The sequence below is a fragment of the Tursiops truncatus genome, chromosome 4, assembly GCF_011762595.2.
Source record: "Tursiops truncatus isolate mTurTru1 chromosome 4, mTurTru1.mat.Y, whole genome shotgun sequence".
Classification (NCBI taxonomy): Eukaryota; Metazoa; Chordata; class Mammalia; order Artiodactyla; family Delphinidae; genus Tursiops; species Tursiops truncatus.
The window spans coordinates 70,762,389-70,775,197 of record NC_047037.1 but is presented as its reverse complement, the minus strand read 5'-3'; the positions used below and the strand labels follow the sequence as shown (position 1 = coordinate 70,775,197).

General features: G+C 31.8%; 1 protein-coding gene across 5 annotated transcripts in view; it reads left to right on the top strand.

Annotated features, from left to right (window-relative positions):
- The window catches only part of ACAP2 (ArfGAP with coiled-coil, ankyrin repeat and PH domains 2), a 165,344-nt gene that overhangs the window by 127,413 nt on the left and 25,122 nt on the right, over nt 1-12,809 (top strand). For 4 of the 5 annotated variants that reach the window (XM_073804053.1, XM_073804055.1, XM_073804052.1 and 1 more), the window contains 5 exons: nt 716-828; nt 5,567-5,587; nt 8,635-8,686; nt 9,958-10,058; nt 10,662-10,767. In XM_073804053.1, coding sequence (XP_073660154.1) covers nt 716-828; nt 5,567-5,587; nt 8,635-8,686; nt 9,958-10,058; nt 10,662-10,767 — 393 coding nt within the window. The remainder of the gene's footprint in view (nt 1-715; nt 829-5,566; nt 5,588-8,634; nt 8,687-9,957; nt 10,059-10,661; nt 10,768-12,809) is intronic. The other variant, XM_019922561.3, reaches the window with a different exon arrangement.

Here is a 12,809-nt window from a genome sequence, read left to right as displayed (position 1 = left end):
TTGAATTGCATTCAAGTGAAAACTAGAATGATTAGAATGATAGAAAATGCCTATGAGTGGTTCTATAGTCCTCATAAAAAAGTGAGCTCGGAATGCTTACTTCACACTGTGGTGCTTCTCCTTTGCAAAAATAATTTTATTTTAATCCTTTTTTGAACCCCCAAACAGTGGAGTTATTGTTTCTACCAGATTTTTAAAACTGCCATAATAGTAATATATTTAGAAAATAGTGGTAGATTTAAATAATCCCAATTAAATATACCCATATTCCTTTAAAAAAAATTGTTAGCCGACACATAACCATAAAATATTGGGATTAAATGAAGACATTTTAAACATAACACCTGTAGAATATCGAGTTATTCCCTTTGTCTATTTGTATACATATTGTGCTTTTAATCACAGTGTATATACAATTTATTTACCCAAGCTGTATAATTTATAAAATTTATATTGTTTTTTCTCTTTTAATGTATATTCTGTATACTCATCTATGTTATTGCATAATAGTCTACTGGATTGAAATACATCAATATATTGAAGCATTCTTCTATTTTTGAACATTTAGGTCTCCCCTGCTTTCTTATGAATATTGTTGATATAACTATCTTAATACAAAGCTTTTTACTGTTTGAGCTGTTTCTCTAGGATAGATTTGTTGTCTAGGGAAATCAGTAAAAATCATATGAACTTTTTAATGTGTTATTTTGTCTAGGATTTCTCCAGTGATGATTCTAAGCTAGAATATAATGTAGATGCTGCAAATGGCATTGTTATGGAAGGTTATCTGTTCAAACGAGCCAGCAATGCCTTCAAAACTTGGAACAGGTAATATATTTCAAATCTAGTCTTGCTCTTTCCATATTCTCAGTTTTCTGACTTTCCCTTTGGTTTGGCAACTCTTTCCTTCATAATTCCCTAAATTCACAGTCCCTAGTAACTTTCCTGAACCCAGTCCATTGAAGATAAGATAAGGCCCTTCTAGGAAAGGGGCCTTACGAAGCAAGTCAAAAGTAACAGTAGTAATTCTAAATTTTAAAATTTAAGCGAAGTTTAAACCAGGAAACAAGGAGACTTTTTATACTGCTTGGTCTGTAGTGACTAGATCATTACAATGAATAAATTTTTAAATGTGAGCTTCCTCCCATATTTGTTACCAAATAGATCTGATTGCAAATTATATTTTGAATATAATGGATGAATATGACAAGTGAGCTTTTTTTTTCCCTTTGGGTTCCTCCCTATATACTGTTTATGTACATTTTTACTTAATTTTGGCTTGTGAATCTTTAAGTGAGGTGATTCTGATCTTTGGATCTTTGCAATAACTTTAACCAGGAGTTTTAGGATATGGAATTGTTTTTATGTGTGAAGTGAGTATGGCAGCTGGTGCTTCTTTTTTCTAAACTTGATGCCTACCGAAAACTTAAAATGTTTTTTTCTAAACTGATTTTTATATATATTGATCCAGTAAATGTCTTTTGAATGAATGTGTAAAATATTTTATTTTCTTATGTATTAATAAAGTGGAATAATTTCAGACATTAAAGCAAAAAAAAAAAGATTGTATTGTCTCAGGATCATTCTTCTGAATAGCAGTGATTAGCCTTTTATTCAAGGATGCCTCCCTTCTTGCAAAAACAAAAAAAGAGTAGTTAGAACAGTTTTGTAATAATTGAAAATAGTATTGGGTTCTGGTTAATTGATACACTATTATATTATTGGTTGAATGTATATTATTTGCTGCTTGAACAGATATGAATTCACTTAATGATAGATTGTTTTCTTTTTAAAAAAATGGACAGTAGCAAAATAAATAGAATTTTCTTGGTAAGTTTAATTTAGTATACATTTTTGTTAATTTAACTGGAAATGATTATGCTTGGATATTCAGTGCATTGAAATGGATTCCTTGTGCACTAATTTTGAGTCCTTGGTGATGAGGTTATAGAAAAAACATTTATTGATATTTTCAAATGTCAGTGATACATTGAGTATTTCCATAGCATTCGATATTGTCAGATGTTTGAATGGTACATGGTGTGTTGTATTTGAAATAATTTTCCTTTACTTGAGAGTGAATATAAACTGGAAAGAATAATGATTATATTTGATATTAAGTCTCTTTGAGTTATGTAGAACTTGTTTTTTTTTTTTTTTTTGCGGTACGTGGGCCTCTCACTGTTGTGGCCTCTCCCGTTGCGGAGCACAGGCTCCGGACGCGCAGGCTCAGCGGCCATGGCTCACGGGCCTAGCCGCTCCGTGGCATGTGGGATCTTCCCGGACTGGGGCACGAACCCGTGTCCCCTGCATCGGCAGGCGGACTCTCAACCACTGTACCACCAGGGAAGGCTGAGTTATGTAGAACTTTAAAAATAATACATGAATATAGATGGATCAACTAGATGGTCTGGTTAAGAAATAATGTTTTAAGTATTATAAAGTAAAAAAGAAAAATTAAAATTCTGTATTAAGCCAATAATCTTTGAAGGGTTTCCTGGCAAATTTGCATAGCCAGAGTAGGAAATTAAAATCGTGTGGTTGTCAAATTTTTATAATAAAGATTTTTCAACTAGTATGGTTTCATGAGGTAATGTTAGAATTGAATTTTAACCTTCAGATTTCAAAACAACCTCCTTAAAGTTTAACACAGTGAAAATACAGTAAATCCATAGAAACTGTACCATTATGTTAAGAAGAAATGAAATGAACTTCCATGGACTACTCCAATCAGAAATGCTCTCAGACTTCAAAATGAAGCACAGTAAGTGTTAGTGGAAAATCGCATTCCCATTTAGGACAACGGAAGAACATTAATTGACTTAAGCATGGACCTTTTGGTTTTTTATTATATGTTTCATGAATTTTATTAATTGGCATAGACATTAAAACATAACTAAAATCAAGTACGGAATAACAATAAAATTCTCAATTGTAGATATGTTACCTATCATTTGCCAAGTAAGGAAGACAATAACTTTGGAAATGAAGCCACTTTTTAAAGGAGACGCCATTTCTGTGTGATAGGATGACAGTTATTGATTAGAATCATAGATTGTAGTTAACACCCTAATTTTTAGTAAAGAAATGGAAGTGCAGGGAGATGGTTGCTCATTCAGGGTCACACAGCTGGTTTGTGACAAAATTGAGGCTCAAAACCTGGCTCTTTAAAAAACTTGCTATGGCAGATAGTCAAGAGACGACCAAGGTCAGACGACAGTGGATCAACCCAGAATTAAGACTCCGTGCTTCCAGTGCAGGGGCGGGCGGGTTCGATCCCTGGTCGGGGAACTAAGATACCACATTACACGAGGCCAAAAAAAATAAAACATAAAGGAAATGTCAAAAAAAGAAAAAAAGAAAAAACTTGCTATGGAAATTCCAAACAATCTGAATTTTTATTTTTTATTTTTTTGCGGTACGCGGGCCTCTCACTGTTGTGGCCTCTCCCGTTGCGGAGCACAGGCTCCGGACGTGCAGGCTCAGCGGCCATGGCTCACGGGCCCAGCCGCTCCACGGCATGTGGGATCTTCCCAGACCAGGGCACGAACCCGTGTCCCCTGCATCAGCAGGCGGACTCTCAACCACTGCGCCACCAGGGAAGCCCACAATCTGTATTTTGATAAGACAAAATACAACTTCAATAACCACAAAAAAATAGCTTAAAAAATATTTTTTAAAACCTTCCTAATCCATTTGCATTATTAGGAATAAATTATGCATAGCAAATTAGTTTCATTTTCATACACCTTTAAAGAATATTTTGATGACAACAGTAGTTAAAGGCAGACTTCTAAGGAATATAGTATATAAACATTATACAAATCCCTTTTCAAAAACAAAAACAAAAGTCAAAACCTTGCAACAGAAGTCTTAAGTATTTTCTAGGTTATAGGTCAGTAGCTATAAAAGGGAGAAGAAAGGAAGAGTTATCTATTAAATGTTATTTAGAATTCTCTTCTGCTTTTCAATTTTAAAAATTTGGAATGTATCTAAATTTTTTTATATGAGGTTACCAAAAGTCTAATGTTAGGAAGTACGTGCAAATAATTTCCCTTTACCTGTATATGACTTCCAGACTCTGCCCTGCTTCTCTAGTTAGTTCTCTATCTAGCTTGATTTAATATATTCTACGAGCCTCTGAATAAAAGACTGTGTATTTGTGATATTTGTGCCTTAACTTTAAAAATCCAGGAATTCAACTGTTCAAATGTAGATTTTTTTTCTGCCCATTGTTTACGTTTGTTTTTGTTTTTTTTTTTAATTGTTTGTGGATTAGTTTTAGGAAACATACTTTCTTGTAGTTACTATAAGGTGCCAATCATATGATGACAAATTTGCCATTGTCTATAGTTTTATGGAGTAGAAGCATACAGTATTTTCAAAAGGAACTTTTTAAAAAGATCTTCCTGAGGGAAATGTGAATTTGACTAGGAATTCCCAGGTAGTTTTGAAACCTGACCCTGTGTTTCATAAAATCTAAGTATATCTTGAAAGCATCATTCTATGATCTGAAATTTAACCAAAGAGATGGTATTTTGTGTGATATGATTGAAATAGCGTAAGGAGTGAAACGTTTTATGTCTTACGTGAATTGTTGAGCTTGTTTCTGGTTGGCTTCAGATTTCTGGTGTCTCTTAAGATTTTTATATGTCTATAGTATACATTTTTTGATGATGTGATATCTACAAAATAGTCTTTCCATACCAGGCCATCTTCTCAGTGTGTCAGCTTTACTTCAAGCTCAAGTCAGTGCTAGATGGATTACTAATACCTGTATATCTCTTTTGCTTTTAATGATAAATTTAGAAAAGATGAAGGAACAAGGAAAATAATTAAATATTAACATTATTTAGTAGTGAGGTGTTAAAACGAATAAAGAAGTTGAATAATTACATGCTGTGCTCAGTCTTTGTGGAATTAGAAAATATAGCTAAAAGCATAAAATGTATTATATAGTATCTTAATCTAGTACAGATACAAATAAGAAGTGTATAGATAGATTAAAGATAAACTCTACTTATGTGTGACCTTAGAGTCTCCACTATCATTTGACAAAAAGAGGGTGAGCAGATGGGAGGAACTTTTCCTTATGGAAAGTTCTCATTTGTTTCAGGTATATATATATATATATATATATATATATATATATATATATAACTGTAGTGATTATTTCCTTTAAATTTTTAAGATGAGGAAAGGTACTATTTATATTTTACAGCTGTGACCATAGAGGCAGAAAATAATAGCAGAGTGTGCTAAGTCCTACCAGAACCTTCTATACCATAATGCTTTGAAGAAAATTTTGAATATTTCTGAAATATTAGCATTTCAGATCCCTAAGAATTGGAATTAACTGTATAAATGCATGTATGTATAATATGTGAGCAAAATACAACAGATACTTTTGACTCTTTTGTTAGGTTATGAGCTTAAGCTGGTTCCTTTAATTCTTGCTTTATTTTCATATCATGCTAGTCTTTTGCTTATTTTGCACATTTGCGTTTTCATTCTTTTACCACCTTTCCCTTATGTTTTAATCCTGCCCCATTTTTTCACATGACAGGAAAAAGCCCGATCATATCAGGTACCAAATGGCTTCCTTCCCCCCACCCCTACCTTACTCCAGTTTCCTCTTTGGCACGAGAAAGCTCATAATTAACCTGCATTTCAATTGGATTACTTGCAATGGATATAAAGTCTCATGTTTTAAATTGGGAAGAAAGTGTAATTCTTATTTGAGGAATGGAATTATACCTTTTCATTGCTTATCTCCTCAATTTGTTTTAATCTGGAAAAGAACATTTGATATGTATATAGTTATCCAAAGAAGATATAGATTGAGTAATACGAATACCTTTATATATATATATGTGTGTCTGTATTTTTTAAGGGAAATAAGCTAGTAAATGCTTCTTAAATTTTTTAAACAGTAATTAGGAATTAGCCCCTTTGGTAATCACTTTATTAATTATGTTTAAAGGAAACATTGTCAGTTCCTAGCTTTTGTTTGTTTTACCATTTTGGTCTTTTTCCTTGTGAAAAACTAAATTGAATTTTAGATAAAGGAACATATACATGTTCAGGCTTTTAATTTTGTTAAATGTTCACCTTTTTGGCACCTCTGTGCCAGATGTGTGCATGAATCCATCGTCTGTATAGTTTTAGTGATAAAGCTTCTACAGATTTAGAAGTCTGACTTTTACCCATGTTCTTGATTTTGAGTTCCGGGACTAGTGCTCAAAAATTGTAAAAGATACTTGATTTCTTTTTTAATGTATTCCCTCCCCACCAAAATTCTGTCATCCTATGGCTCTCATTGGTATTTAAAAATTAATAATATTTGTTTATGAATGTAATATTTTGGTCTAAAATCTTTATTATGTTATCTCAGTTTGAGATAGATATAAAGTGGTGTCTTAGTTTTCTTAAAACCAAGAAATTTTCCTTTTTAAAAACTTTTATATTTTGGCTTTGTGGTCAGTTTGTGAATCTTGCAGAATATAGTGTAGTTGTCAGCACAATGCTTTCCAACATTTGTCTTTTTTATTATTTAATTACCTTTTAAAGAATCTTCAAATTGCAGGTAGCATGAACTTGAAAAATATTAAATATCTTTGCATATCGCATAGACTATGAACTGTCTCATTTTTCCTTTTATTAAAATTGTTAATAATAACTAGGATTATCCTACAGGAGCAATTTAAAATTATATTTTATTTTACTTACCTGATTAAGGTCTTCATCAGTGTAAATGAGTAAAGTTAACTCTTTTTTCTTTTTTTAATGGCAGAGGAGGGGAGATAGTATCATAAGACATACTGATCTTAGTAATTAAAGTATTTTTCTACCTAGGATATATGTGGGGTTGTTTTTCCTTAGGAGATGTCAAATTAAGATGAATTTATAGTGTATACAAAAACTAATGATGTGAGAAAGTTACCCAGAAGCAGATAGATGGTAGGGGAACTGAGTTTCAGAAATACAAATGATCTATAAAGTTAATAATCAGAGGAAATTGTCTCTAACAAAAAAAAATTAAGTTTTTATCTAGTATTTTGTTATTTATGTTTAGAGGCTATTCTAAGATTCAGCAGGTCAAAAGAAATTTATTTTTTGAAGACCTCAGAAGCATGAAAAGTTTACATGGATGTTTTTCCATTGTGCAATAAAATTCATTGTAGTTTTTCATCAAATTATATAATATGATTACTATATATAAAATATAAGAATTTTTATTAATATGGTTTACGCTACTTCAAATGATTTTTTTAAAAAACACTTTAATCAATATCAGAGATTGTTTCCATTGCATGTCATCCCATGTGGCAGGGCTGCACCATTTTGTTTGTTTGGAGGTATTTCCTTTAACATTTCTAACCAACCATGTGTTCCAAAGCAAAGAGACCCAGAAGTTCTTCCTTTTCTAGCTCACCTCTTGATGATTTGCATTTAGAGGCAACCCACTTGGTTTTATCTAGATGCTTATTTAACAGTCTCTATTTTAATGGTAACGGTGATACCTTTTTAAATAGCAAGAAAACCTAACAATCTGTCTAGCTTAAAAATAGAAAAGCATCTAATCATTTTCTCAGCTTTGGAGAATTAACTTAATTTTTTAAAATAGAAATTCTAAATATGTCTAAATACAATTTTTAGTGCTTTGTATTAGAATCAATGAAAAGGTAGAATCTCTATCTGCTAATAGATTAATAACTAATGTTTATGATAGAAATCATCTCACATGAAACTAATTTTAAAATAATGACTCAAATATTGTTTTACCTTTCATGCTTGATGAGAGTTTTTGCTTCCTTTTATGAATGGCTTTTGGCTGTGATTTTTTTTTTGTTAAGTCTTTAGGTCCTTTTACTGTTTTAATAAATTAGAATTAGTAAATATGCCATACGTAGCTTAGTTTTTTCTTCTAAAGAAGATTGCAAGTAAAGTGTTTGCCAATTAATGTATAGTAATGAGCAGAACAATAGTTGGGTGACTCATTTTTAGTCATAACTTTGATTATTCTGCTTAGAAGTATTTTACATGAAAGTAAGCCCAAGTGAATTGGCACCTATCTCCTGTGATGTCAGTTCTAAAAGGATGATACAATTTTCTGTTTTGCTTAACAAATCAAATGCTGAATTAGCTTCAGAAAGGTTGAAAACAAAGCACCATTTATTTCAGTCTTTTATTGTATACAAATGAAGTCTTATTTATAATATAATTTTATTTCTACTTTATAACAAAAGCAAATTATTTTGGGGGAAAGATTTAGTTATTTTTGAGGAAGCTCAAAAAGCTAAATTTTTATTTTAAAACAAGTATTATTTGGTAATGACATAAAGGATGACAACTTTTGTTAGGATATAAATTTCTGACATAAAAATGAATCAAAATATAGTAATTTTATTTTCCTAATCTGTGGTTTTAAAATTGCCTGAAATTGTTTTTTTTACTTTCAGTAGTTATCTATCTCATTGACATCAGTTTATATAAAGCAAAACAAAACAATGCACTTCTAAAAACATAATTACCATAAACTGATTTTCTAGTGCTTTCCTCAATATTTCTTTTCTAACAACAACTGAAATAAATTATGTTTGTGAAAACGTAATCTATTTTGTATCTATTTAGACGCTGGTTTTCAATACAGAATAATCAGTTGGTTTACCAGAAAAAGTTTAAGGTAGGTGTTTTGTTAATTAGTGAAAACCCATTGAGTCCCCAGTTTAAGTTTTTTAACTGTTCCTTTCGGTAAAGCATTGAAGTCCATAAATATGCATGTGTGCAAGATTACTGTTTATTAGTTTTATGTTTGTGTATGTATAAGAGGACTCAGAAGTGGAAAGTGTCAACATTGTGTCCTGAATTCTTAGTTCCTAGCTTTGAGATGGATTTTTCTGTGTCCCAGGATTATTACTTTTATTCCTTCACGTTTCTTTGTCCAGCTGTGAGACAGGAATTCCCTAGTACTGTTTTGATGCTGAAGGAAAGGGTGCCTTTTAAGAAATATCACCTTAGGGCCAAAAGTGGTAATGGAGAAAGGTTAATAATTACATTAAAGTGTAAGCTTGAATTAATTTAAATAGAAACTTTTAAATTTGTTAACATTGTTTTTACATGTTTGTTTTCCTGAACCTGATTTTAAGAGTGAGGTATTTTTATTTAATGGAAAGGCATAATGAGATTATATGTGACTTGAGAATGTTAAAGATAATCAGAGAAAAAGAACTATTAGTTAATTGATGACTTGATTTTTACCTAGTTAGTCTTTATGAATGATGTATTCACCTGTAAATTTCAAATATCCACTTTACTCTTGAGATGACACAATGTGAAATTTTACTTGCTATTCTATGGTAGCAGGTTTATTCCATAGAAGTTCGTTATTCTAACTAATTAGTCCATGGTTATTTCTACTCTGATAAGCTTGGTTTTGAGTTTATTTTTTTATTAAGTACTAAAAAATGATTTAAAATTTCTCATTTTCTTAGGTATTTTAAGAAGCACGTATAGGCTTCTTATTTTTCTTTCAGTTATTTAAACTTGACTCATGAAAGGCTTCTTGTTTTGGAGGAAAGTAGCTTTTATTATATGTGAGTAAGGATCAAGAGAGAAATCGATATGAAAGAAAATAGAAGAAAATGAACAGAAAGCTAACATTTATTGAGCACTTGCTAATTAACTACCAAGTGTTGGACTAAGTTTATATAAACTATTTCATTTAATTCTTATACAGCAGTTTTATGAGGCAGATAAAATTATTAACAGGGCAGGATTACCTTTATTAGTTGTATCTATGTTGATAACTCCTATTTCTAATCTAAAATAAGATAAAATATAAACCTTTAAAATTAGACCATTTATTCCAAGTACTGTTTTTAAGTATGTTTTCATTGGTAGTTGGTATTTAAAACCTAGGTTGATAAATATAGGAGTTTTGTTTCCTTATTGTAGGATAATCCCACTGTGGTGGTAGAAGATCTAAGGCTCTGTACAGTGAAACATTGTGAGGACATAGAACGACGATTCTGCTTTGAGGTGGTCTCTCCAACAAAGTGAGTGGTTCTAAAGAATTTGAGAGTTGCTTTTATGTTTCCATAGCTTGTCTTAAAGAATTTTCCAGAATACAGAGAGATCTGTGTTGCAGTTGTGATTATATGAGCTAAAGAGGAAAAAAGTGCTCTAAAAGTAAATTTTAATAATTAATGGTTACACGTATTAAGTCAGATATTTATGTAACTTCTACCCAGTATCGTATTCTTTAAATTCTATAAAGATGATTGATGTGGCCATGTGAAAACATATTAACTGTCATGGTAATGAACTGAAGTCATATATCAGATAAATTTCTTTGATAACTATCATTTCATATATCTACCCAATGGAAAAAATTAATGTTATTTTATGTGGCAAGTTTAAAGTTTTTTTTTTTTTTAGTATACAGGAATGGGTGATTTGTTTTCAGTAGGTAATTTATTTCATTGGTTCCTTGATTTCTTTATGAACATACCCTGTCGTAAAGATAGGTGAAATAAAACCTTTCAACAGAAATTAGTTTTTGTTAGAAAATTATTAAATAACAAAGTGGACAAAAAAGTAAACCTTCTTATTTTTTGGTTTAATTTAGTATCTGAGAAAACAATGTTATTTCCTTTTAGAAGTTGTATGCTTCAGGCAGATTCTGAAAAGCTGCGCCAGGCATGGATTAAGGCTGTTCAGACCAGTATTGCTACTGCTTATAGAGAGAAGGGTGATGAATCGGAGGTTAGTAAACCATATTGTAATACCAAGTGATACATTAACAAAGTTTCTAATTTTAGTCGCAACATTGCATGATTATTAAAACTTTCTTTTTTATGGAGGATAATTTTTTTTGTAATTGAAATGGGTTTTATTTTTAAATTGTAGATTCAATTCTCTTGCTTATTTCTCTTTACTTATCATTTTATATATATGTTTAATATATATTTAATATATATATTTATGTTTAATCCATTATTTCAATATGTGTCCCAGGTATTCTGATGCAAGTATTTTTCCCCAAATATTTTATTATTCTAATAAAACAGTGAATGTGAAAGGTATTTAAAATTAAAACTGAGTGAAAAGCAAAAAAGGAAAGCTCATATTTTAGTGGAAATCTCCCTGGAGAAGATAAACTAAATATAGAGTCTTGGGTTGTAGTCTGGCTTTAGCTACCCAGTGAGTTTACAAACTCCTTTGAGCAAGGCCATGAGTGAGTCTTAAGAAATGGAACTCACCACTTCCCCCCACTAGCTTCCTGAAAATGTGACATTTGTGAATCTCTGTACATGTCTGAAAATGTCTATATTCTATCCTCACATTTGTTTGATAGTTTGGTTGAGTGTGGAATTTTTAGGTTGGAAATGATTATTCTTAAAAATTTTAATGGCAGTGTCTTTCTTGTTTCCAGAGTTGTTGTTGGAGTCTTTCTTGTTACCAGTCTTTAGTATTCCTCCTCTCCAATTTCTTTGTTTTCTTTTTCTGGAATTTCTGGACTGGTCTTATGATTTTCTTATTTTTTGTGTTTTTTGTTCTGTATTCTGGGAGATTTTATCAGTTAGTCTTCCAAACCTTCTATTGAATATTTCAGTTCTGCTAGCACATATTTAATTTCCCAGAGATCCTTTTTGTTTGCTGAATGTTTGTACATATAAACTTGTTCTTTTTTCATATATGCAGTGTTACAGTTGTGGTTCTTAATCTTGACTGCACATTAGGATAACACAAGAAGCTTTAAAAAATCCCAGTGCTTAGGTCCCACCCCAGAACAATTGAATGGAGTTGGGACCCAGGCATCAATATTTTTAAAAGCTTTCTAAATGATTTCTGTGTATAGACAATGTTGAGAACCATTTTATTAGGGGCTTTCCTTGGCTTTCTGGTAATCTGCTCATGGTTGCAAGTTAAGGAGTAACCTCTTCGGAAGCTCTGAGAACACAGTTAGGACTTCGTTGACTGTGAGCTTCAGCAAAGTGTGGACCATTTGTTGAGGAACAACCAGAGTTAGGGTCTTTGGAGTCTTTTCAGCTAAGATTCCCCAGAGAAGACTCACCAATCTCCTGCATAGGGATAAGGGCCTGGCTTGGAGCTAATTGCTGGGGATCGCAGCATTCGGTGTGTATACATTAATTTAATCCTCTGCCTTCCACCTTTTAGGTAAACCCCATCCAGTCACTTTCTGTTTTACTTTCCCAGAGAATAAACCTCTAGTCATTTGTGTGTCTTTGTAGAGAGCAGTACACTAATGGCAGTGTTGGGGAGGGCACCTTCGATCTAACTGCTTCTTAAACAATCAGTCCTCCTACTTTCATCCCCACTTCCAAGATAACTGGTATAAATCCTTGAGTCCTTTGAATATTATGTGATATAAATTGATGGACTCTTAGATTTTTCTTATTATTTCCTTAGATTTTACCTTGGTCTACTCAGTTACCATTCATCCAGCCACTCTTCAGCTCCCCAAGTTTTGTTGCTCTTATTTTCTTTCCTGTTCTCCCTATTCTTGTGGATAAATGTCTTAATTTTTTTAAATAAAAAAGCTTAAGTTTTTAAAAGTAGATTACAGATATCATGTCATTCCACACTTAATAGTAATTTCTTAATATCGTCTGTAACCCAGTCTATATTCATGTGTCTTCAGTTGTCCTAAAAATGTCTTTTACAACCTGTTTTACAAAGTAGGAGCTCTTCTATGACTGGGCATTGCATCTGGTCTTATGTTCCTTGTCTTTCCATCTAGAACAGTTCTTTTTTTTTTCATAACAATGATGTGCTGAAAAGGT